Genomic DNA, 27,775 nt, shown 5'->3' with positions numbered 1-27,775 from the left:
AGCTGTAAAAGTGTCGGCCAAGGCAAAAGTTATTTCAAGTGTTCTTTTGCATGAAAAGCTAGTGGCAGAAACGCCATCGGAGTGCGCACACTGGCATGCGGTAAGTAGGAATCACCGCTGCGCCATTTCTCCTGTAGAACTTGCAGAAGCTGCGGGGCACACTGCAGCTCGCAGTGCTTGAAGAAACGAGAGCTGAGGATTTCTGTGCAAGGGGGCATAGGGAGGGAGTGAACACGTGGTAACGGGATCAAGCACGCGCCAGGGATGGAGAGGGGCAGAAACGCATGCCTATCTGTTCTCCCCTCCTAGCGTGCGAGTCTTCTTCTTTCACGCATCCATGCACGGGCCATGCTCCATTATTTTAGAGGTCATATCCATAGCAAATGCAAAGTCAAGACCATTGGTGCTTTGGTGCGCATTCGGTTCTCGCGTGTCTAGTGTTAGCGGTCACATAATCTCAAGTTTCTGAAGTATTCGCATATGTTGCAACAGCAAGTTCGTGGTCATCAGGTTTGATTCGTTAATGTTTGCCTGAGTGCATGTCTTGCCAATTAAACTACAAACCTTACTTCGAGTAGTGTCTTTCTACTACCATCATCGATGCTGTGCCTTTTTAGTGAAACTGACTTTTCTTTTTTCTTTTTGCTCAGGTTGAATATCCGTATCTTTCTACACTTTTTAATTTGTGGGCGTCGCCTGCGGGCATGGAGCGCAATCGGCCATGGTGTCCACGATTTATGGCGTAGCGCGATGCAACGCATGCTGACGCTCCGAGCCACGTTGATGCATATCTCTCGACACTGTACACGCTGGCACTCGTAACACTCTGTTACTACCCGACCATCTTGCAATTTATTTATATAAGTATAAGCGTGATACTGACAAGTGCTTAGATAATACTATCCACCAGGAATGCTCTGGGAAATTCTAAAGTTGTTTTTACAGCCGAAATATGAAAACCTCGAATTAGTGAAACTTGCAATTGAACAAAGTTTTTGCTGCAAGGACAACTTTGTTATATCGAGGCTTAGCCGTACTAAGTTTAAGGAATTCGTCGGCATATATACGTAGGCCGACGCCTTTATACCAAAGTGAGTTGGACCTGCCATACCTTTTTCCATGCAGGTCAGTTTGTTGCAGTTGTTGTTCCTTGGAGTACTAGATAAGACAAAATGGGCTGTAACAAGTCTGAACTTATCCAGATTATGCCACAATTTTTTTTTTCCACACATAACATTTTAGAGGGATGGCTGCTGATCTAATATTGTCAAAGGCGACAGCGTTCTCATTTGGAAGCTCTGGCAATGAGGCCAGGAAGAGCTGCAGGAAATTGAATGTAGCTTTCACAGCTTTGTGCGTCAAAGCAAAAGTGTCTGGCTTTATCATTCAGTCATTGAAGGATTTGCATGTTGTCGTCGCAAAGTTAAGAGTCTTTGGGTGCTTAGGCAGAATGTTGTTCTCAAAGATGAAAATATGACCAGAGATTCTTTTATTTAAAAAAAGTTGTTGCAAGACTGTTACAGTGGTGCTTGCAATGCGTGTGTGCATTGTTCAGGCCATGTTGTCCTCATCATTATACTGCCAACCCCCCTTGCTTGCTTAGTGGCTGTGGTGTTGTGCTGTTGTGCACAAGGTCGTAGGTTCGATTGCAAACATCACTTACAGCACGTGCATAGACAGGGACCAAAAGAACGAGGAAGGCAAGCGCTTGTCTTCGTTGTTCTTTTGGTCTCTATGTACGCGCTGTAAGTGATGTTCACAATGGAATACCAACTAGCCCATACCCAAACCCTGCATAGGTTCGACCCTGGTTGTGGCAGCTGCATACAGGCGGTGGCAGAATGCAAAAATGCTCAGGTATGGCTATTTAGGTGCTTGTTCCACAGGTGGCGAAATTTAATCCAGAGACCCGCACTATGGCATCCTCTTAGCCCAGTGTACAGCTTTGTGAGGTCGCACCACATTTTAATTTTAAGTAACATATACAGCTCATTTTGTAGCAGAGACATTTGTGTTTAACAGCCATTGATTGTAGTTGTTTTATTCCTGTTAAACCTTGGGGAAAAGACTGTGTTTGCCATGTAGGAAACATTAAAAAATGGACTGCACAGTTGCTATGATGGTCCCCCATAAATTAGAAAATGGGGCAGGGAGAGCGAGGTGTTTCATTGCAAGTTACTGTTGTTTAGCTGGAAGCTCCTGCTTATGCGTCTCCATGCACAGTATGTTTCACTGTATCTGGGGAACTTAAGGTACCTGTGAACAGGTAAACTTGCCTTACACTGTTGGGGACCTTACAAATGTCTTTTATTAGGCTTAGCATGCGGCTCTGAATCTGTAGAATATACTGATCCGAAGTCCCAGCAATGGGAAGCTCGGAGAATTCTCATTGAGTTTACCCTAAAGGGAATCCTGCACATTCATTTTTTGTTTGACAGTCGCAAAGAGGATAGATGAAGGCCCTAGTTGTTGCCCTCACTACCTTTCACATTTTTGTCTCCCATGGCCAGTGATCCCTTTCAGATTTAATATAACCGAATTTCACTGTATAGGCCAAAGTGATCTCACATTTTCTCCCCTCTGTCTCGCCGCCTTGCAGGCCATGGCGGCAACAAGGTTCTCTACAGTGCATCCAAACAGATTCCGTCTGCAAAAAAGAACACCAGATTCATACCGAAGACTGCCGAGCGGATACTGGACTGCCCTGACATCAGGGATGACTTCTGTGAGTTGTCTTTCTGTAGTTGGACCTAGCTATAATTTGAAAGCATAGCTTGTATTAGAATTGGTATTGGCACGTAATGGTCGTCCTATGTTTATTCAAGTGTCTGGCACAACTGCTTGAAATTCAGTAGATTTGCTGAAAAGAGAGCCAAGCGGCCTCATTGACAAGCATAATTTTACAGATGCCATAGAATATATGTAAAGTTAATTCATGTTTCACGGGGCTGGAAACGCAGTCGAATTATCGAAAGTATCGAGAAAATAAAGAAAAGCTTGCTACACCAATTCCCCGTTATTTACTGTATACTAAACCGCAACGCTTGCTTCTATGTGGTACAAAATCTGTGCAGAAGCGGAAGTTCTCATTTCGTTACTGGTTAGTGCTCGCAGCGGCATGGGCCTTGCGACTTCCTTTGCAGTGCAGCGTATCTGGCCATGCTGTAAGGCATTCGTCTTCATGCGAGTAGACTTACTTTTCACTACTACGCGCACATCTCTATTATTTTTTCGCCAGTGAACTGCAACGGATCGCGCGCATTCCACTGGGTCAAAATGGAGCTACTGCTTGCGGCAACCACTGCGGATGAAACTGCTGTCTCTGCGCAATCATGCATGGTTATTTTGCAGTTCTGAAAGCATGCGGCCAACACGCGCATTTAGTGGGAACGATACTGTTTGCCACAACTGCTGCAGACGAAACCGTGGGCGTTATCGAAGCGATCACGGATGGCGACTACGCAGCTCTGAACGCACGTGCGGCCAACGTGGTGTCATGTGTGGCGGTAAATGCATGAATGCGCAAATACACACGAGTCATTTCTGTAGATTCTATACGGTTTCTACTGATGACTAGCGATGCGAACTCCACCACTTAGTTTCAAATGGCCGCTAGTGCTGCTTTCTTTCTTTTCTTTTGTTTTTCTTTGCGGCACTTCATGCTCACTGTTATCTGAGGGTTGTCTGAACTCACTGATGTGCGGCCAAATACTACGTACAAATTAACAAGTTTGATGCTATTAACTGATGTATACGCCCGCCGGGACCAAAGGACAGGTCCGAATTACCACATTTTCCGAATTAACGAGGGTCGAATTGACAAACTGTTTACTGAAGCACTGAATGAAATGTGTTGATGGAAACTTGTTCCCTAGAAGGGACCGTGGTGGCAAGTGCTTTTGCTTGCCTTTGTAGTAGTGGTTTTGACGTGCCAAGCCTGTCCAGTGATGCAGGAAAATGCAATAGCATTCAATGCAGTAACTGCAAGGTCCATTTTAAAGGTGTAATAGCCCAGATGGCTGTTTCACTTCTACAAGATGGCAGTGTTGAGTTGTTCATCCGAGTCTGGTTTGCATTGCTCGAGCCCACATCGGCAGGCAATGAAAATGTATTTGCCATAAACGCTTCTCTCTACTTTAGCTGAAGACTTTGCCAGTTGTGTGTCAGGCGCAACATAGCTTTGTTGGCAGTGTTTGAACCTTGTCATCAGCTGACTGAGTCGTTGCGTTGATCATCCCTAGCTGTCAAGTGCTTGCAACTAAATGCAAGTGCAGTGTGATGTCCACTGGCAAAAGGAGCACACGAGTAGTTATGTGGCAGCTACAGGTGCTGGTAAAAATGTGTGCTTATGCACACAGAGCTACAGGCATCGCTTCCTCCATGTTGTCTGCCATATAGTAGTTGTTGCTTAGAGAACTGCAACAGAGATATCTCCTTGTCTCATGGGCTTGTTTTTCTTAACAGTTGACTGCTCTATACACTGCAGACCATTACAAAAACAAGTACGGTAAAAGCTCTTTAATTCGAATTCCACGGGGATGCTATGAAAATTCTAATTATACAAAATTTGAACTTATGAAAGTCGGGGGAAAAATTGTTCGGTTAAGGGGGGATGAGGGTCTTGAAAACTTTTTTTTTTATTTCTTAACATATCTTTCTGAAAATTGGCATGTAGATATATCTTTGAATGCTGATTCCAAATATATATTCAGATTTTATATATCTCATCTAGAAATCAAGATATTGCAAAATAATTTATCCCACATAGGTCTTTTCTTACGGGCCATTATGATAATTTCTTAATTAAAAAAACTAGTTTTAAAGAATAGCTGTCATTTCCAAGGGCCCACTGCACATCCTAAAGCTAAAGAAATTTTCAAAAAGTCATCATATGGGTCATGAATGAATAACAAAGTAGGAAGAAAAATACAATGCGGGAGTAATTAGCTTACATCTGACTTAATTGCTAGTCTATTGGGTTTAATGAAAAATGGAAAGCTTTAGGATGTAGCTGAGGTCTTACTGAAAAAAATGATACCTAATTCAATAAAATCAGTTGATGCGAACATTATGAAAAGTTCTGTAAGGCAAAGGCATTTGATCGAAAAAGCAAAGCTGAGAAAATTGCATTCAAAGTTTTGCTTACTCTACCACTTTTGTTTACCTATCACATGGAAAAATTTAATGCTTTAGCATGCAGCCCAGTCATTACTGAACACAATAACACCAAACTCACAGAAATCTGTTCATGTAAAGATTGTGAAAACCTCTGTATTGCATTGGCACTTGACAAAAAAAAAAAAAAAAGCTCAGAAAGTCACTTGCTATTTTCTTTGAATCTGCCACACATTCACAAAAGTCCTGGGCAGTAGTCCTGGGTTCTGTCAGGCTTGTGCTTCTTGGCCATCCTCTTCTTCACCTTTTCAGCATTGGTGTGACTTTTATCAGACCTGCAGAGCCTGTTTATCTTTTTCAAGGCTCCTACGAATGAGGTAGCTCCCAGGAGTGTAACCAAGCTGTGCTGCAACAGCTCTGCTGGTTCTCTCACTGCTCTCTCACTGCACTTAGCGAGTTGGAGAGTGGCCATCCCACACTTGCTGCAGCTTGAGGGCGCAAACAGCTTCTTTAGCACAGAGAGATCAACGATGATGTACTCTGTGCCGCGATCGTCGTCTTCACTTCCTGTGCCGACGTTCATTAGCTCGAACTTGCGGGAAGTCGCGGACTTCTTCGCCAATGAAGTTTTAATGTTGTCTGCGTATTTTTTCGCGCTCCGCGCACTCCGCCTCCGTGAAAAACACCATGTCGAAGCGTTGAGCACGCGAGCTCGGTTCAGCCGCGTCCGTCGGCACCGAAGCGGCGTGCGGAAACGCCGAAGTCGACGGTAAGCTTAGGTCAGCCGGCTCGGCCGCTTCCGACGACACGGAATCCGAAGCGACTTGCAGCGTCTCAAAAGTTGGCATTTACGACGGGCTTAGTCCAAGCGCATCCACCGGCACTGCAGAGACTTGCGGTAACACCGAAGTTGACACCGATCGGCACTGTCCAGCCGCGTCCTCCGGCGAAGCTGTTGTTCGCGAGCTCAGTCCAGCCGCATCCACCAAGGGCACAGCAGCTTGCGGCATCACCGAAGCTGTAATTCTCGACGATGTAGCGCTCTTCTTATTCCATGCGCGTCTCTTTTTGCTGACTGCTATTCGCGTGCTTACTTTCAAGCGCGCGTCTTGCGCCATCGTGACACGCGGAACAAAGACACCAGGCACGCAAAAGCAAGAAATTTGTGGTTAAAAGAAGCGCCTCAATAGCCAAAATATCTACAAGAACGATAAAGGAAAAGGCAGAACGAAAAAATACTAGGAAACAAAGAGGTGCGCGAAAAATGACGTGCGTGCAGGCGAAAGCAGACGACGCGAAGGAGTCGAACAACGCGGCCGCGGCAGGCGAAGCATGCGTCACGGCCAATCAGAGGGCTGCCCTCGAGGAGGCGCCCGTTTCACCCAATCAGCGGCTGTCTCGCGACGATTTCCCGCTTGAGAACGGGTGCTGATCGCTCCGCTGCGCGAGGGTCTACAGCGTGCCGAGGGGCGCCAGAATGGAGAGCGGGAAACCAGCTTTCAAACGAGACCAAGATGGCGCCGATCGATTCGCGTCACGCGGAGCTACGGCAGCTTGAAAATGAGGCAAACCTTCGCGCTTGGCGTTCAATTTCGGCTCACCGACGTTTCTAAATTGCCGTTTTTCTTATACTTCGAGTAGGAATTTAGCCATAATATTTTGTAGAGGCATAGTTGGGACATTAAAGACTTCAAAAACGCAATTTTTGAAAATTGCCATTTTTGACCATTTTTCGCGATTTCAAGACCCGCGTCCCCCCTTAAGGCGCGCATATAGTCCAACGTGGTGTGAGCACGTGCGCACATGCTGCGTCACGTTGGCGTGAACCCTGACGCAACAAGCATAACCGGACGCGGCCAACGCGGTCCAACGTGCCTGACGTCGGGACGACTCTTGCTCCATCCGCACATTCGTCACGCTGACTGGCGCAGAGAGAAAAAAAAAGTGGCGTCCGAAAAGCGAAGCATCGATTGCGATAGCAAATTAGTAGACAGCTATACAAAGTAATGATAGTAGTTTTATTGGCTGATAAACTTTGAAACATTCGCTTACCAACTAAATAAACAAGCACAGTATTGCACGCGCACAGGTAAGCATGAACACATTTAGCTCTATGACCGCGGAAACTTGCTGAAAAATGGTGGAGTGAGGAAACTTGGCAGTAGCAGCGAGCGAATTGACCTTCGCACAGCTCTCGCTTCAACGCGAATGAAATGTAAAAAGCGCATCGCATACGAAGCTACCAGCACTATGCGCACTCTGCAAACATCGCAGATCGCTTTAAAGATGAGGCCCACGCGGGCATGCATTCTGGCCACGTCGCAGATCGCTTTCAAGATACGGTGCCCGCATGGCCACGTTGTAAGCAGCAGCAGCAACAACTCCCTTGCTTCACCCCCTGCCTCCCACGCGACAGGAGAGGGTGCGCTCCGTCCTGCCTTCCTCGCTCGGTCATGCGAGATTGAGCCGCGTTCGCCAGCTCACCCTCGCATGCTTTCGCTTGTACACAAAGAACACGGCACTCGACGACGCCAGTGTTGCCAACATGCTCTTGCGCACTAGCGCTCTCTTCATCCACGATGGCGCAGAGTTCGAATTATCGGTGGCAGTACGGATTTCAGTATGAATTAGTGGCATGTGTTACATATTGCTTTCAATACATTGTTGGACGGACGGTGATGGCTACTTCGAATTATCAGAAATTTCGAACTAACGAGTTGTGAATTAACAAGCTTTTACTGTAAAAGGCCAGCCACCTGTTCCAAGCAATGGCTGGCTGGCCTTTGCTTCTTTTGTGGCACCAGTACATATTACAGTCCTTCGTATTAAAAAATGCAGCCACAAACAGTACTTTATTTGCATGCCTTTTGGTTGTACATATCTTGCAATGACGCTTTCTCATTTTTGTGTTGTCACGATTGCACTAGCTTAAATGTGCAAGTCTGCTATGGTGTGTGTATATGTGGTGATACTTCTGTCATGTGCTGTTCCATGGTGGTGGCGGTGACAAGGCGAGTGCAAAACTGAGGTGTATAGTGCACTCGTCAGAAGTGAGATTTTTATTAAAATGAGCAAGATGTGAAAGAGCCGTATTTAGCATGGCTGCCAGTTGATTTGAAAGGGATGGCAAAGTACATTTGGCAAGGTACAATGTTATGACATTGCAGCACTGAGAAGCCTGGAAAGGTGGGTAGGTTGAGGGTGTACTGGAAGGAACTTATCAGGAAATGATGATTTGGGATTTTTATGGCGCAGCAGCCATGCAGGCTATAATGCGCCCAAGCACAAGCTTATCGGGAAAACACTGACTCATGGGGCATGGCGCATAACTGAACACGCTGAACTACATAGCTTCCATCAGCTACAATGGCTAGATTTTGCTGTGATTGAACAATATTCTTGACAAGATGCTCAGAGTGCCTGCTGTGTCAGGGGAGAAAACGTGCCAACACTGCACTCCAGCAGCAGAAGTCACAGTGCTCCTAATTCTGTGGTAGCATGGTGCTGTTGTGAGGGCTGTTTTTGACTTCGCTGCCCCTTTTCTGTAGACCTGAACCTCATGGACTGGTCTTCCACCAATCTTCTGGTGGTTTGCCTCATGGGGCAGGTGTACACCTGGAATGCCTCCTCTGGTGAAGTGGACCAGCTGCTGGAGCTTCCCTCCCCTGCCGAGTACGTGTGCTCAGCCTCGTGGTGTGCTGATGGCTCATATCTTGCCCTGGGTACCTCGGACAGCCAGGCATGTGTAACCATTCCTCTACTGTCATCTTTGCTTGCATGCAAATACCATAGATTCTAGCATTGCCATTTGTTGGGCGTGTTGGTAAACTGAAAGCATATTTAGCGCCAGCAAACAAGGACGGAAGGGAGACAAGGAGCGCATTGTGTTGTCTCCCTTCAGTTCTTGTTTGCTAGCGCTAAATATGCTTTCACCATAGATTCTAGTTTGCCATGGGGTAGAGAATCTACAACTCGGCATTTGATAAAGGACCTTGCAGGCTTTCGAAAGTGCTAATGCGCCTTTATGTCCCTACTTGCCTAGATGTTACTGAAAATAGAATTGGGTAGGTGAGCTATTGATGAACAGAAACAACTGTGTTACTGTCGGTTGTCTCTCCGGGGCCATGTTGTGGGAAGGGTGCAATTGCTAAATGGAAAGTGAAATGTGCAGTGACAAATGAAAAAAATTTTGAAGTCTTTATGGGTCGAACTTATGCTTTCTATCACAACTTAGTCGCTGTGGTAGTGGCATCATAGTTGGTGGTCATCGTATTGAATGATGTTCCTTGTAATTGGGCCCTATTTACCATTGTTATATTATGTATGGGTCGCACCCCCACCCCCTCCTGTTTAGGACTAGATAATTGAGAGCATAATGGAGCAGCCATGCCCACATGTTCCTGTTGCAGCCTGCTTTCTCCCAGATGCAAGGACACCACCACCTACAATAATTACGAACCTAGAGCCAAAATGAATTATGGAAATTTCTAACCTGTGCATATGGCATCAATTTTTATTTTTCAACACAAATAAAATAACATGTGTATGGGCTTCACCTTGAAAATTCACACCCAATTAAAAAAAGAAATGCGACCCTAACAAGTTTGCACAGTAACTGGCATGCACTACGCGTTTTGTATACAACAGATAAGACTACGCCCGTCCTTGGAATGCGCTGCATTTGTGACTTCACAGAAGTATGACGCTGCTAATGTGTCTTGCGCAAGCACTGAAACTACCTAGTTGCCAGTGATAGGGCCTGTATTGCACATGTCGCTGCATGGGTAAGTGGTTCTTTGGGGTCTGCCGTGGGCAGCATTAAGCAGCAGCAGTTCAGGTACATAGGAGCACAAGCGGCACATAGATTTGTACTAGTCAGATATGCGTGCGTGCGACACCATGTGTTTGAATAGGCCAATTGGAGGATGCCTCTCGGAGCATCTTGCTGGCAAGCAAGGTTCCGTGTGGCATGAGAAAGACCAGCTTTCCTTATGCTCGCTTGACTAGGCTTGGCGAATGTATCTACAGTTGACTCCGCTTAAACGTAACTCAAAGAGCTAGGAAAATGCGTTCCGTTTATCCGAAGTTTCATTTAGCCGAATCACTCAGAAATCGGCGAAAATGGTTTAATAGAAGTGTCCAGATGTCTTGGTGCTAGTGCTGTGAAAAAGGAGACCTTAGTATGTTTTACTTCTAATATTGCAGCTTATCTTTGTGCAAGGTTCTGTTCGTACACCAATAAATTCTAATAAATTGAAAATCATTCTGCACAGATCTCGCATTCAAGATAGGCCTGCAGAATCTTAAGTGCATTTGTAGTCTTTTGGTCAGAAGCAGTTATGTGCATTGGAATAGTAAGTCTTTATCAATAGAATCATGGTCTTTGCCATAATCTTTACTGACAGTATATTGAATGGGGTCCTTTTAGCAAGTAGCAATTGCATCATCTTGGGTCTCTTGTTCCTGGCAGTGTGAATGAAGCAGTAGTGGCAGCCTGACTGCAAGATGCTACTTACTCTGTAGTTCTCTCTTCCTCTTCACACTTCGGGGATTATTACTTGCCTAGTGAAGTCTACATGATGGAAACGCCGATGAAACTTTAACATCCTTAATTTGCACTAACTTTCCTGCTACTGCCCGATGGATTGGGTTTTCTTCAGGTTTATAATGTCGCCATTTGACATATTTATCGCACGTTTCGTGCTCCATAAGCTGGTGATCTAGGTGGTAGTTTCGTTTAACCGAAGTTCAGAAAATGATGGGTTCCGTTCACCACAAGTTTACTAACATTGTGCCTCATAGGTGGCCAACCAAAGTTCATACCGTAGTTCTTCTAATCCAGCATTTCAGTTTAAGCAAGTTTCGTTTATCCGCAGTCCACTGTAGTAGCCGTATGGATTCTGGTATCTATAGATAGGCTAGGGACACTTTCTTTTCTTTTTGCTGCGTCCTGGGCTGAGTGACTAATACCAGTGAAAACTGCAGTGTGTTTATGATGACCGTTGTGAGTAGCTAATCCTGGCAAAAAAGAAAAGAGGATCCAGGAAGAACTGATCAGGAAAAAGCAACATTGTAAAATCTGATTCCCAGTCATTGTTTCTTTTGCGGAATTAATATGAATGATTAAACCTGTTGGTTGCTAGTTGTTTGACATCTAGTTGAACAATTGTTTGGTGCGTTGCAAAAGCGTTCTTAACCGGCTACAATTCCACTATTTGCACAACTGTGTTTGCAGCCAGTTAAAGGAGTGTTTGTGCCTGTCTTTCATCTGAGTGTGTTGTTCAAAAACCTTTTGCATTGTGTACAGGTCCACCTGTGGGACATTCGTCAACGTAAACGGCTGCGCGTGCTGACGGGGCATGCGTCACGGGTCTGTTCGCTGGCCTGGAATGGCCACACACTGTCGAGTGGCGCCCGGTCGGGGTTTGTGCACCACCATGATGTACGTGTGGCAGAGCACCATGTGGGTACGCTGTCGGCGCACCAGCAGGAGGTGTGCGGTCTGCGGTGGGCGCCTGATGGCCGCATGCTTGCGACCGGTGGCAACGACAACCTGTTACGTGTGTGGCCCACCACCATGAGCCACGGGGCTGTGCAGCCTTTACACTCTTTCACTGAACATCAGGCCGCCGTCAAGGTCAGCTGACGGGCACGGCATCAATGTAGCTGCATGCAACCAAATATTGCTCACGGTGATGTAGCAGAAATCCTGCGAGCTGCATTGATGTTTCCGTTATGAGCACTGCGGGACAGTGTCGAGCTGAGTGTTCACTGGAACATAGATACATTTTGCCACATATCTCTGGGCGTATTTCTCATAAGTGGTGCTAAGCACAAAATTCCTACTAATTGAATGATCTAATTAGTGATGAACTTCATTTCTGCAAAAGACACGCATCATAGTTAAGTTTGTAGCATTGATAAAACTTCGTGAACTACCAGCTAGCTAAAATCTCACCATAAATTGTTGTTCCAGTGTCTGCCTCAACTAATCCAGCTGATGTGACAGAATTGCACTCGTGAATTTTTTTTCTATGCTTCCACATTAAAAAAATTGCCTGCTCTGATGTATACGACATGAATGCGAAATCTAAATTTACTTAGGTGCTAAGGAATACTAGTCATGTAGCACGTATTTTTTTTATTTTTAAGGACATGCTGGTATTCAATGCTTTTTTTTTTTTTTCAACATGACATTAGATCATCTGAACTTTGTTTTGAGTCATTAACATTTGCTGGTGACTTTCAATTCTACCAGAGCAATGTTCCGAGACATATGCTAACTTGCCATCATTTGTCACTAACTTGCCCTACACATAACAGGTATATAATGTACTGGACTGTGGCAGAGCTAAATGCAAAGCCACTTTGTCAGATGGTTATTCTGCATGTGTCTTGCATGCATTTCCACTTTCCTTTATTGCAGGCCATTGCCTGGTGTCCTTGGCAATCTAGTGTGCTCGCCAGTGGAGGTGGAACTGCTGACCGCTGCATTCGGTTTTGGAGCTGCAGCATGGGTACACAGCTAAACTCTATTGACACAGGATCACAGGTGAGGTTGTTGCTTACTTTAGTGCAGTCCCCGCTATCAAGAAATTGGGAAATTATAGCCTCGCGACTTCTTTAGCAGCATAGCTGTGATGCGCCTATTCATCTAAGAAGTGCTTCTCCCTACCCTGCGGACATCCTGATTACTTTTTTCGCTGATGAGCTGGTTGCGATGTCACCGGTGCTCATCACCCTTGACAACTTTGCACAGTGTCAAACCAAAACTACTGTTTACTGCAACAACTGTGGACGAAACCGTGGTGACTATAGACATGATCACAGATGGCGACGCCCACTGGGGTGTCTGCGTAAGCAGGAGTTTGGTGTGTTGCGACACCACGTACCTGAGTACATGAGGATTCGACCCTCCTGTGCCTAGCTGTACGTGGCTTTCCCATGTCCGGGGAAAAGAGGATCCTGGGGGTTGAGTCACCGTCTGGCAGACGGTGACTCTCTAAGTCCTCGCCCCCAATAGCGGCGGTGCATAGCTGGTGTCTGCAGGTATTCTCCAAAACTTGCAGCGTCGCCTAGTTGTACTTGGTGGTGAGTGGTTAACAACTCCACTGAATTTCGAAATCATGTTATGGCAGAAGCTTTCCCCCGCCTTCCAGATCGGCCTCTAAAAAGAGGTCGCAACGAGGTATCTTTCGAATTCACTCGGAATTCACATTCTGAGTAAATCCAGGCACATTCATAGGTTATCATGTCTTGCATAGCGAAGAAACCACCCCAATGCGACAGCTCACCTGCCGTGGTTGTTTAGTGGCTATGGTGGGCTGCTAAGCATGAAGTCGTGGGATCGAATCCCAGCCACGACGGTTGCATTTTGATAAGAGCAAAATACAAAAACTCCCATGTACTTAGATTTAGGTGCACGTTAAAGAACCCCAGGTGGTCAAAATTTCCGGAGTCCCCCACTATGGCATGCCTCATCATATCGTGGTTTTGGCACGTAAAACCCTGTGATTAAAGTTTTTTTTTTTTAAATGTAACAACTGCCCCCTTTTTTTTGGTGCCAAAATGCCTCAAAAAGAAAATAAAGACTACAAAGCCTCTAAAATAACAAGGGGAGACATTCTCCTCGAGCTTAAAAAGAAACAATTGCAAAAGCTCTCCCATCTTGCCAGCATCGGTGACATCAAAGTCACGATCTTGCCACACTACTCCCTAAACACAAGCAGGTGTGTGATCTTGGAAGACGACTTCCTTAACTTAAGCGATGAAGAACTCCTCGGGATACCAAGAGCAAAACGTGATCAAACTCCAGAGAATAACAGTCAGCAGAAACAACGTACAAATCCCAACCAAAGACCTGTTCTCTTCACAGTTCACTCGAAGTGGGGTATGTAAACATTGTCAGGCCATACATGCCGAACCCGAGACGGTGCTTTAAGTGACAGAGGTTCGGGCATGCATCACAATCGTGTAGAGTTAAAGCAACATGCGCAAAGTACCGTATTTACTTGCATAGTGATAACTTTTCTGTCAAAAAAATTGATGCTAATTCAGGGGGGTGATCATCGCGTTGTTTAAATTTCCCGTGAAAAGAAAAAATTTTTCTTTCATCCCGCATTTGCTGCGGGATGACAACAGGTCAACAAGCAGGCGGCTGCGGCAGTAACAGTGTGGGACACCAAACCAAAAATGTTGGCTGGCGGAGCAAGCTGAACGCGATTTTTTTTCTTCTCGTGTGCACATTTCGTGCATTGAAACAGTTTCTTCCGTATCAGTAATGAATAATGTTGTTACTATCGGCAAGTTTGTGGCAATAACATAGCCATGACCACTTTGATGGGACAGAAACGGAGACTGGTGCGCTTAGCTGCCATTAAAATAGAAACCCATGGCGGGCACGCTGCAGTAACTGTGGCATTTGTCTTCACCACTATCTTAATACTGCACGCTTCCGCTATGGGTGGACGAATATCTTGGCTGTGTTACAAACGTTGGTGTATGAATAGGGTACACTTCTAACGTATCAGTGTAAACGTGTGGCTACTATCGTTGCCGCTCGTGATTTGTTGCGTGCCCACGAGTGCAGATGAGAAGAATTGAAAAGCGCCTTTTCTTGTTGTTGACCACAACCATTATAAAGCCTACAAATAATAAAGCCAAGACAAGTTTGGTGGTAGCTTTTTTCATTGAAGTGCGGAAAGTGATGAAAGGAATGAAAGGGGGCATCTACTTAAGAATGTTCGGTGCGTGCAGACCACTTGGTATGTTTGAAGAGTCGTTCGCGTAGCATTCGACAGCATTTGACAAATGGCAAGCGCGATCACCATTAGCTAGACTTGGCACACGACATATTGCTGTGGCAAGTTCGTGGTGTGATCATTACATGGGAAAGGAAAAAAATTGAATTTTGACGACAAAATTCAAGGGTGTGATCATTACGCAAGTGCGATCAATACGAAAGTAAATACGGTATAGTGCCAATGTCACCCCTCGGACAACTCCACATAGTGCAAAGGAAATTGTGCAGCTTATTCGCAATCTTGTCCTTTCTGGAGAAAAGCGAAAGAAATAATTGCACTCGTGATGAGAGTTCTTTCTATGAAGCAAGGAAGAAGCCCTTTCACTTACCTTAAACGAGCTAAGTCAGTGTGGCGTGGTAGGGGGCAGCGCGTCGCAAGGCCCAAGACTTAATCGAAATCGAAGGCATGAGATGTGTGTCTCGGCGACTAGTCCTCGATCCTCCAGCGCCTCGGAGAAGGCCATGGAGGTTGGTCCAAAAACCATGGCGTTGTCGACACCAAAAGACCAGTACTCCCTGGAGCGCGCTAAGACAATCTTCCTGAAACTGCGCCATAAAAAAAGGGACAGGTAACCTGAAAGGTTACCGCTCTCGATTAGAATAGCGATCCTTTCATTACATGTCACCCATCAATTTCTAGCTCACGCACATATAAGTGAGCAGTTTTAATTGCTTTACAATGGCTTTCATCATCCATTGGAATTGTAGAGGTCTGATCCATAATCTAGATGACATCAAAGACATAATAAAGAGTTCTTGCCAGTGGCATTCAGTCTTCAAGAAACAAACCTATGGCCAAGAACGGTCAAATTCTTAGAGGTATTATTGTTGTTCGAAAGGACTGTGAGCACTCTAGCCGTTTGTCAGGAGTAGTCGCTATAATCTTTCAGGACTGCACTTCTACCTGGAATGTTCAGTTGAATACCTCTTTCCAGGCTGTAGTTATCACCGTTCTATCGCATAAAAGCATCACCATTTGTTCAGTGTACATTCCAACCCATACTAATTTAATTTAGTGCCCATAGTACCCTACGGGGCAGCGATAGACAGACCAAAGAGGGCAAATCATTGAAGATATTATTTTGTCAACCAACATATGTCTTTTAAAGGGGCCCTGAACCACCCCTCGGGCTTGTTGTAATAACAGTGCTATAGAGAATGCAATGCAAAAAGACGGGGATAAATAGCTCTCAAGCAGATCGCGAAGTCCTCTTTCTCAAACCTTCTTTTCAACAGAAGGCCCTGTCTTCACTCTTCTGGATGCTTTATTTTGTCATCGGACGCTTTATTTAAACTCTTTGCTCATGATTTTGTGCTTTATTGCTTAAAGGACGTTTCTATTTTGCAATCCAACATTGATGCTATTTCTAACTGGTGCAACAAGAGGTTTATGAAGCTAAATACTTCAAAATGTGAGGTCATGAGAGTAAAGCGTCACAATAAAGCTAATGACAACTTTGCTTTATACTCTTAATAGTTCCGCTTTAAGGGTATGCTACTCGCCTCTCATCTCTCATGGAATATACATGTTGAGCATGTAATTAAGAACGCTAATCGCATGCTCGGATTTCTACGCCGAAATTTCTCTTCCGTTCCCTGCGATTTAAAGATTAAATTGTACGACGCAACTCTTGTTAGATAAAGATTAGAATATGCTTGCTCTATTTGGGACTCGTCTAGCTCCGCATTTATCACCGCCCTTGAATTCATTCAGAACTGCGCTGCTTGATACGAGCTCTCTAATTACTCTTGCTACACCACCGTTTCTTCAATGAAAGCTAATTTAGGTCTACCAACACTTCGGTCACGCCGCAAGTGCTTCCGCTTAAACCTCCATCATAAAATTTTTTACACTAACCCAACACTTGAAAGCGATCTTTTCCTCCCTCGAAGTTACGTGCCCTCGGGGATCTAACATAAACTCAACGTTAAAATTCCTTTATGTCGCACTAAGCCTTAACATGCCGCTTTTTTGCCACAAACAAGCAGTGACTGGAACCACCTTCCCGCCTTCCTAGCCGCAATCGAAGACCCTGTCGCCTTTAAAGTTGTGATTAACAATTTATTGTTAGAACACTCCTCTCTGTAATACCCCCGGGTCCCAAGAGCATGAAAATAAACAAATAAATAAATGTGAACAGATGTATTGATGGCCGAAATGGTTAATTTTGGGAATTTCACTGTAACGATTTTTCAGAACAAACTATGTAGCGCGGTCCCTTGAAGTTCGTTATATAAAGATTTCGCTGTATGTCCCAATGATGATTAACTCTGAGAACATAAGTCAGCATGAGTTGCGTTCTTTCCAGGAATGGCTCGTTAGTTCCTGTGTATAGACTAGGAACAGGGGGAGTTCTGTAGGCGCCAGTTGGTAAGTGTAGCTCTAAATTATGTACTGGATCTAGCTGCCTGAGGTATGACTGTCTGGCTGACCCATAGATTACACAACCGTAGCCTATTTTGCTGCGTACCAAAGATTGGTGTGTATATATATATATATATATATATATATATATATATATATATATTGTAATGAAGAAGAGCACAAGAACAAGGCCAGCCAGAACGTCTCTTCCATGCCTGCTGTGCAACCAGTGGGCCAGCCAGACCGCCAGTGTTTAGCACGAGTGTGAGCTGTTCGGGCAACCAGCTGTTCCTGCTCTGCGTCACCTGCCTTCTTGGTTACGAACAGACGTTACCCTCGGAACTGTTCAGTACACCCATTACAATTGGTGGAAGGTGCGGGGTATTCAAGAACATCTACACCCTGGAACTCCGGTCTCGGACTCTGCCTCCCGTCATGCCTGACTCTCCCCAGCCAATGTCATCGCCAACCCCCGTTGCCTGCTCTGGCGCTGTCCCGCAACGCCATCCAGCGGTTTTCAGCAGTACGGATGAACAGGACGTCAATGACTGTTTGTCTACGTACAAAGGAATGAGCTTGCACAATCCATGGGATGATACCGCCAAGTTAAATGCAGTCATATTCTACCTTGCGGGAGTAGCTCACCTGTGGTTTAAAAATCGTGAAGCCGACTTTCAGTCCTGGTCTGCATTCAAGACCAGTTTCGCTGCAGTTTTCGGTCACCCTGCCGTCCCCAAGTTGCGTGCCGAGCAGCGGTTACGAGAGCGAGCGCAACAACCCGGTAAAACATTCACCTGTTATATAGAAGAGGTTCTTGACCTATGCAAACGTGTGGATGCTTCTATGTCTGAAAATGACAAATTGAAGCACATTTTGAAGGGCATCGCCGATGACATTTTCCAAATGTTGATCGCCAAGAGTCCGCGCATCGTAGCAGAGCTCGTAAACTTGTGCCAAAGCTACGACGAGTTGAGGAGGCAGTGCGATTTGACCAGGCGCCCCTCAGTGGCTGACGAGGCCCTCTCTTCCATGACGGCCATCTCTGATCGCTCCCCCTTGCTCACACAAATCCAAGCTTTCGTGCGGGAGGAAGTTGCACGTCAGCTTTCTCTACTGCCCTTCACTGAGCTACCCCAACAGCTGCTGCTGCAACAGCCTCCTACACAGCTCGCTCCTAATCTCTGGCAGGTTATTGAAGACCAAGTTGCTGAGGCTCTACCAATGTAGCATCGGCAGTACCCTGTCGCCGCGCCACCTACTTACGCATCCGTCGCCGCACAGCTTCCTCGTCAACCACTCGTTGCGCTACATCCTCGGCCGCTACCACCCGTTCATCATCCCGTTTGTCGACCTGCTCCTGCCTTTATTAATCCTTGGCACACGCAAGACAACAGGCCCATATGTTATTATGCCTGTGGTATTCCCGGCCATGTTGAATGACCCTGCCGTCACTGCATGCTGCACTCTGATGAGTTTGTGCAGTCGCCTCCCTGTGCCGACGTGCAGCCTTTCCACGACACTTATTTTAGTCGTCAGTTGAACAGGCCACCAGCCGAGCGCTCGCTCTTTACACGTCGTTCAACTTCCCCACGTCGCCGCTCGTTGTCCCCCATGCGTCGGCGCCCTTCATCCACGCAAGAGGAAAACTAAGCGCCGCAGTTCAGGAGGCAGGAACTGCGTCGCCATCGATCTGTGCAAGTCCTCCATTGTCGCCTTCAAATGTTGTCGACCTTACTGTTGACGGTGTTCCTACGGTTGCGCTAATTGATACTGGAGTAGCAGTGTCTGTCCTAAACGAACGCCTCTCTCGCGCTTTACGAAAAGTTACAACGCCACTTTCCGGGTTTTCTCTTCGCACAGCAAGCGCCCAGCCAGTTCAGCCTTCAGCAGTATGCACAGCTAGAGTTGTTATTCAGGGCGTTCTCCATATTGTGGAGTTCGTAGTTCTGCAGTCCTGTTCTCACGACGTGATACTTGGGTGGGACTTTCTTTCGCGAAATAACGCCGTCGTCAATTGTGCACGTGCTGAAGTCGAATTATCGCCTCTGTGTGACGTGCCCCTCGTCGGCACCACGTCTCTTCCCGCTAAGCTAGTTCTTGGAGAAGACATCGCCATACCGCCGTACTCATCTGCCGTTGTTCCCGCCTTCTGAAGGCGCTGTCTCTGAAGGCTCTGTCCTCTTCACACCTTCAGAACTCTTCATGACCCGCAAAGACGTTCCCCTCCCTTTCGCCACACTTGACATTTCAGCCGGTTTCAGCGCCATCGTTGTCTGCAATCAGCTTCCTACAGCCCTGATGGCTCTTTGCGGCGAAGCACTTGGCCATGTTCAGCCTCTTGACGACATGTTTATAACCGACGTGCCGGATGCTTCGTATGCAGAGCTCACTGACTTCTGTGCACTTCTGCTCCGCCATCACCTGACTTATTCACACCTTTCATTGCCGATGACCTTACTTCCGGGCAGCGCTCCCAGCTTCTTCACCTGCTTGCCCAGTTCCGCTCTTCTTTTGATGTCGCTCAGCCTACTCTGGATCGCTCTTCAACCGTCAGCCACCACATTGACACTGGCTCCAACGCGCCATTGTGGCAGCACCCGTACCGCGTGTCCGCCAAGGAGCGTCAGGTGATCAGTGAGCACGTGGACGACATGCTTCAGTGCGGCGTCATTCGACCTTCCAATAGCCCGTGGGCATCACCGGTGGCTCTCGTCACAAAAAAAGATGGTTCCATTCGGTTCTGCTTCGATTATCGCCGTCTTAATGAGATAACGCGAAAAGACTTCTACCCTCTACCGCGCATTGACGACGCTCTGGACAGCTTGCAAGACACTAAATTCTTCTCTTCGTTGGATTTATGCTCGGGCTACTGGCAGGTCCCAATGTCGGCCATTGATCGCCATAAAACTGCATTCATTACACCAGATGGTTTATACGAATTTAATGTGATGCCATTTGGCCTATGCAATGCGCCTGCTATGTTTGAACGAATGATGGACAATATCTTGCGTGGCCTAAAATGGAGCATGTGTTTGTGCTACCTCGACGACATCGTTTTGTTCGCCCCTGATTTCAGCACGCATCTTCTTCGCCTTAGGCAAGTGTTGATGTCCTTGACCAACGCAGGCCTGCAACTGAACCTGAAAAAGTGCCAGTTCGCCGTGCGCAAGCTCATGATTCTAGGTCACGTCGTATCACAAGACGGCATTTGCCCCGACCTATCAAAACTTCGCGCTGTGGCAGAATTTCCGAAAGCTAAGACACTCAAAGAACTCTGAGCCTTCATCGGCCTCTGTTCTTACTTCAGACGCTTTGTTCGGAATTTGTTTGCGCTGACCAAAGTGGAACGCAATTACAGCGTCGCAGAAAAAGAATGCCTGGCCATCGTTTGGGCACTCGGGAAGTTTCGCCCTTATTTATACGGCAGGCGTTTCAATGTGGTCACTGACCATCACGCCCTTTGTTCGTTATCCTATTTAAAAGACCCGCCCGCTGGGCTCTGCGCATTCAAAAATACAACATGCACGTCATATACCGCTCAGGTTGCAAGCACTGATGCTGACGCTCTGTCCCGCTCTCCGCTGCCCGCCGAGACGGCCTCCCTCTCCACCATTTAGGCGGTATCCTCGGTCGACATCGACACCTTCGCATCGGAACAGCGCAAGGATCCTTGGGTGGCCTCTCTTTTGGATCTCCTTTCTGGCTCACCTGCATCTCCCATCTCCCGCTGCCTGTGTCGCCATTTTCCTGTCTGGGATAACCTCTTGTATAGATGCACCTACCAGCCCGATGGTCGCAAGTGGCTCCTGGTTATCCCTAGGACTTCGCGTTCCGACATGTGCGTGTCTTTCCATACTGACCCACAATGTGCACACGCAGGCGTTTTGAAGACATATGAGCGCCTGCAACAGCGTTACTACTGGCGAGGAATGTTTACTTTTGTCCAAAAGTTTGTCCGCTCGTGCCCGCAATGCCAACGCCGCAAATCTCCGCCTAATCCGGCCCACGATTTATTACAGCCGCTTCCGTTCCCTGCTCGTGCCTTCGACCGCGTGGGAATTGACCTGTACGGACTGCTACCGCTAACACCCGCTGGAAAACGATGGATTATTGTTGCAGTTGATCACCTTACACGCTATGCTGAAACCGCTGCTCTACCTGCAGCGACCGCCAGTGACTTTGCATCCTTTCTGCTCCATCGTTTCATTCTCCGTCATGGCCCACCTCGGGAGCTGCTGAGTGATAGAAGCCGTGTGTTTCTGTCGCAGGTGGTTCAAGCTCTGCTTGCTCAATGCCGCACAGTTCACCGGACCACCACGGCGTACCATCCTCAAACTAACGGGCTTGCAGAGCGTTTCAATCGCACCCTTGGTGATATGCTCGCCATCTACGTTTCATCGGAGCATACAAACTGGGGCACCATCCTCCCATTTGTCACGCACGCATATAATACGGCTACACAAAGTACTACAGGATTTTCTCCATACTTTCTTCTCTACGGTCGCGATCCTTCCCATACCATTGATACAGTTTTGCCTTATACAGCAGACACGTCAGTGTTCTCCCGTTTCAGCCGTCGCCCGATATGCCGAGGAATGCCGTCAATTAGCCCGAAAGTTCACCTCCGCCGACCAACGACAAAAAGCCAATCGTGATGGCGATGCTACGAATCCGAGCTTCGCTCCCGGCACACTTGTCTTGCAGTCCGTGCCTTCTACCACGCCTGAACTTTCGACAAAACTTCTCTCGCAGTATGATGGACCATACCGCATCGTCGAACGCACCTCTGCGGTCAACTATGTCATAGAGCCGCTTGCATAGACATCCGACAAGCACCGCCGTGGACGGGATGTTGTTCGCCGCCTGAAACAGTTCTATGGCTCCGCTTTTGCACCGGGGGTACAGTCGCTGACCGAATTTTTCGGACTCCAAAAATTCGGACATGCTCGATTAATTGGTCCGCTTTGTGGCACCGCCACTCTCCCCATAGACCATAATGTATAAGAACTGCCGAAAGTTCGGACACCTTGCAACCTCTAGTCAGATTTTTCGGACACTCCTTGAGCCAATTCGGTCGAGCACCATGCACCGACTTTGACCGCTGCATGGTTCGACTTGCTGAACGACATTTTTGTATTGAATGAAGCCTCCTTGCTGCCCCACGAAGTGGCGCTACTGCAAATCCCCGCTCATCATCATCGTTTTTGCCCGGTTCGATAGAGTGGCTCTACAGCAGTTCCGGTTTCAGCTTAGTAAGCGATGTAAATACAATCCAGCAGCTGATTTGTTTCTTCGCGCACGATGCTGCGAGTAGGCCACGTTTTTCATTTGTGCAGCTGGTGTCAGCATGACGGCATCGTGATGTTTGCTTTGTGTGCTGTGTCAAGGTTGCGGTGACCCACCGTGGCATACGGAAACATTGCGTCAAGTGTCTAATGGCGCAGACAGCGCTGGGGAATGCTGGCAAGTGGGTGCCGGGAGGCCTGGGATTTGACGTCTACCGATGTGTTCTCTACTGACACCGAATATGTTCTGCCGAGACCTGCGCAGTGGTTGCATTGCGATTCCGGACACCGTCTCATTTGAGTTTTACAGCTGCGGACACTGCTGTACTGACATGCGCAGAACTCGACGACGGCGAGATCATTCGTCAGGTTTCTGCTGCACCGCCGGACGATGAGTCGGAAGATGACGTACCATGTGCTACGCTGCCGTCGCATGCAGAGCGTGTACAAGCAGTGACTGTGCTTTCAGCCACCTATAGTGACCGTACGACCCTCTCCGAGATTCGGGCTTATCTGATTGCATGTAAACGGAACAGCGTGCAATGGCGCATTCACGATTTCTTCAAGCCTACTGCCGAGCCAGAATAAGTGCATGGAAATCAAGGATTTTTTTTTTCTTAATCTGCTTTTTTGGACGCCTGTTTATTCGGACATTTCCACAGTCCCCATGAGGTCCCAATAAACGGTTGGCGACTGTAATTGTAATGAAGAAGAGCACAAGAACAAGGCCAGCCGGATCGCCAGTGTTTAGCACGAGTGTGAGCCGTTCCTGCTCTCCGTCACCTGCCATCTTGGTTACGAACAGACGTTACCCTCGGAACTGTTCAGTACACCCATTACAATGTATACATATATATGTGTATATATATGTGTATGCAGAATGCATTTCCAGTGAGAGCCCCACTGTTTCCGTGACAAGACTAAGTACGCTCAGTGCATTGTTCACTTTAATTTTCAACCTGTTTATGTGTGCTAGAAAGTTTAGCTCCTTATCGAATGTGATACCTAGAAAACTGGTAGAACACATTGGTGCATCTTCAGGACAGGGTCTGGATATAAGCCCCTTTTTTGGGGGTAAAAGACCACAACGAGAGTTTTTTTCAGCATTTTCGGTTGCCCATTGTGTAGGTTTATTTAATGCGAGAGTTAATACCAAGACGTTAGTCATTAATGTAAGTAAGAAACAGTAATAGACCAAAACCGACCCTTGTGGTACGCTTGAAGTAACAAGAACAGTAGGGGAGTCATAATCATTAGCGTGAACATACTGTAAGCGGTTAGTCAGAAAGCATTGAATCCAGTCTAGGATATTTGCTCATTTGCATATTGCTCATTTTTTAGGAGGAGGAGTTTGTGTGGTACAATGTCGAAGGCTTTAGTGTAATCTATGAAGATGCAATTGGTTATCAAATTTTTGTCAAAAGCTCCAAGAAGAGAGTTGTTAAATGAGTAACTGCATTTCACAAGAGAAGTGCTTCCTGAAACAGTGTTGACTAGGAGAAAAAAAAACATATTTTATTCAAGGAAAGATGCCAAGTTTAGATAAGTGTGTTTGAGAAGTTCACAGGGTACACTGGTTAAAGGGACACTAAAGGTTACCAGAAAGCAAAGTTAGTGATAAAGCAATGCTCTAGAACATCTAAGGCGTCAATGTAATCGCAAACAGAGCATTAGTAACCGAGAAATTGAGGTAAATGCATGACACAATTCCGGTACTAGCCCGATGACGAAAGCACTCCTCATCATAATTTGTCACTAGTACTCAACTACTTGTACTAAAAAGATCATTTCATTAGATTATGAGATGGAAGAAAATGCTACTTGTCTACTTCTATTCGATTGCAAGAAAAAAAATATTTTGACGTTACCCTTGAGTAGTATGGGTGATAGAAAAATTTCGGTTTTGCTCGACTCTGCGCACTCGACTTTGTGCCGCGCGCACCTCGGAGTTTCAGTTGTTTCTTTAACGCGTCGTGCTGCGGTGGCCCTGCTGGCTCGCGGAACTTGCATTTGGAACAAGCAGCGAGAATGCCACGTCCATGTGACGTCGTGGGATGCGCGAACGGTCTGCGGAACTTGGCCAAGGGCAGTTGCAGCGGCGAATCCAGCGTTACTTATCACTGGGTGCCAACGAGTGAACCTCTCCATTCGAAGTGGTTAAGTGCCGCCGTACCTCTGCCACAGCGCGCTGGCAAAGAGCCGAAAAATCATGTAGTGTGCTCGCTGCACTTTCGTCCAGAGGATTAAGAGTTCAACGCAGACTTACTGAAGTCGTGTGAAGTGCCTTTCAAAGCAGGCTGTCGTCGTAGTAGTACGCAATGATGCCGGCAGCGCGAGCCCTAAACAGCAGGTCACGTTCATCAGTGCTTAAATCGCTGAACTCGAGCCCAGCATCGCGAGCTAATCTGTCGTCAGGGTCCTCTATTGCTACGAGCGTCGAAGTTAGTGTCTTAAAATAAAGAACCAGCTTATCGTTGTGCGCTTTCCCTTCCACTAGCCACCATAGTTACGCTTTCGCACTGCTGTCGGCTCTGTCTTGGCTCTGTTTCTGGCCGCGCGTTTGCGTTTGTGCAGGAAAGCCGTAGCGCTGTCTGCGGGAGCTGTTTTACTCACCGACGGCGCAATGTCACTGAGACCATGACGTCAATACTCCTCGATCGGAGGGCAGGTGATGTGAACAGCGTTGGAGGTATGCGGACGCTTCAGAATGCATTTTATTTTAAAATAAGTCTCTTCTTCGCACAAAACAAGCGTTTCGAGGTTTCTGGGATGGTATTTCAACAGTCCACGTTGACTTAATATTAACCTTTAGTGTCCCTTTAAAGATATTGGCCTGTAGTTTAGGGGACAATGGGTGTTATTTGATTTGTGAAGTGGAACCACCTTACCCACCTTCCAATCTGCCAAAGTAGAAGCAAGGTAAATATACCTGGTAGTGAAGCTTCTATAGGACCCCATACGTTCAAAACATGGCAATTCATCGATGGTTCATGGGGCTTAGCGCCATCTATATGTGGAGACAACAATTCCGGCGGAAGAAGGAAATGTGACGCCATATCCGTTAAAAATAGAAGCGACATCATTTTGTTTTCAAAGGCGAAAAATTTGTTTTGTTGGCCTGCTTTTAGAGCTATATATTCAAATGCCCCGCCATTCGACTTGCTGGGTGTTTCGAGCTTTCAGCACGGAAAGCGATGCAGGAAAAGGCCAGCCGTACGGTTGTTGAAATCTCGCCCCTGTACAGAACATACTTTCTTTGGAGGCCGACGGAAGCTTTAGGTGTAGAGTGCTGATCCTATCGTCGGATGCCAAGCCCCTTGGCCAGCGCAGTCGCACGAAAACTAAACAATTATCTGGCGGTCGTAACTCGCTACTTTTGACTTAACAGGTTAAGAAGCGATGAAGCTACCCGCATCACCAAATTCAGACAAACTTAGTCAAGCAAAAAGCACAATGTGGGAGGGGGTTTTATTTCAACAGGTGAACTTTACAAGCAGGCCTTTCTGCACATTTCAAGAGCTGCATTGCATTTTGAGTGATAGTGGTGTCAACGCCCCCTGTAATGATGGGCGCTGAAAAGAAATGTATTAATAATCGTAAAATTAAATTAACTTGTATTTTCTTAACTCGTCACAAATATGTAAAATCGACCAGGAATTTTATTTTCGTTGAATGACTAACTGCGTCTCGCTTGAATTGAAAACCGCTTTTTTCTTTTCCAATGTTTGTTCCCTCCAAACATAGTCGTGCTTCAATTGCTGCTCCCATAACCACCCTTGCTGATGTCGGTGACAATTTGTACTGAACCGTTTTTCGCCCGAAGCTTCATGACCTATTTGGATCGACCTTGGTAGAAGTCTGTAAAGACTGCGAATAGAGTTCAAGTATAATGGAACGGTAAGCTTTTGTATATCTTAAGAACTTCAAATTCATGTTGTCATTACCTGCAGAGCTAGACGACTTTATATTTTCTATCAGACAGCACACCTCGCCTGAATCTAGAGATGAAATCCATTGGAACAAAACAAGAGTTCGCAGCTGTTGGCATAGAAAACGCTAAGCTAGAAAAGCAAGAAACAATAACATTGTTTAACACATTGCAGCAGTCACAATTGGGAACAGCATCGCCATTACTGTCGAGCAAGTGAATTGTGTTAGATTTGCTGCCACAAACTACATTGCAAAACTGCCGAGGGCTATCTTGAAGCAGAGTGGGCAAGGTATAATTGTGGAACACGTCTTTTGCCTGCGCAGTGGCATTTTTGTACTCGAGATCAGCACAGGTGTACGCGTGCCATTGTTCGAGCTTCATCATCACTTTCGCTCAGCGAAATATCCTTTTCTTTTTGTTTAACAAGCTCTTCAGATAGACGTTAAACCAAGGAGCCTTGGAAGAAGAAACAATGCATATTTTTTAGAATGTCACAATCGATCAAGTAGGCAACTTTTTCTTTTAAGAGACCAATTTTCTCTTAACGGTGTGACTGTAAATGATAGCTCATAGATTGTCGCCATATGAGCTATCCATAAAAATGTCTCTGTTGGCTCTCGGCACGTGCTGTTGCTATTTTCCACAGATTCCGCCGCCATGCACCACTGAAGCATTGTATAATAAGAGCGACGCGCGCAAAACACACTGAAGCCGAGAAAACTGCTGGAAAAAAGGTGGCTCCATGTTACATTTCACCACGCGCATAGGTGGTACGGCCGCCGAAAGAAGCGTGAAAGAAAGAGGCATGTGCAGAAAGAAGGGTGAAAGAAGGAAGAGACCTCTGTTGCTAGGCAACACTTCTAGGTGGAGCATGCGCCCGCAAAACCTGATGTGTTGTCGCCTCTGCTCGCTTGCATTGTTTCTTTCTCGGGTGCTGTCTCAGGTTTTATGAACCCATGCGCCACGACGTCCGCTCTCAGCGCCTTGTCGTCTGCTAACCTACTGTTTCAGCTGTCATGAAGGATACACGAAAATCTAAGAATCCCCAGATTTTGGAATATTAGTTCATAGTACTGAGGCGTTAACATCACAGGGAGACTGAACAAAAATCGTTATTCTGAAAAGTTCGGTATTCTGAAGGTCGTAGTACTGAAATATTTTTACATTGAAAATATAAGAAGTCAGCAGGGGATTTCTGAAAAAATTGTTAATCTGAAAAGTTCGTTAATGTGGTGTTCATAGTAACGAGGTTTCACTGTATATGCTATGACATTGTC

General features: G+C 46.4%; 1 protein-coding gene across 2 annotated transcripts in view; it reads left to right on the top strand.

The window, feature by feature from the left end:
- Positions 1-27,775, top strand: part of fzy (cell division cycle 20 protein fzy) — a 45,347-nt gene that overhangs the window by 7,296 nt on the left and 10,276 nt on the right. For both annotated transcript variants that reach the window (XM_050183249.3, XM_055073937.1), the window contains exons 5-8: positions 2,600-2,725; positions 8,664-8,854; positions 11,423-11,752; positions 12,542-12,667. In XM_050183249.3, coding sequence (XP_050039206.1) covers positions 2,600-2,725; positions 8,664-8,854; positions 11,423-11,752; positions 12,542-12,667 — 773 coding nt within the window. The remainder of the gene's footprint in view (positions 1-2,599; positions 2,726-8,663; positions 8,855-11,422; positions 11,753-12,541; positions 12,668-27,775) is intronic.

This window comes from Dermacentor andersoni, chromosome 4 (assembly GCF_023375885.2).
Source record: "Dermacentor andersoni chromosome 4, qqDerAnde1_hic_scaffold, whole genome shotgun sequence".
NCBI lineage: Eukaryota > Metazoa > Arthropoda > Arachnida > Ixodida > Ixodidae > Dermacentor > Dermacentor andersoni.
This window is presented reverse-complemented; position numbering and strand designations above follow the sequence as displayed.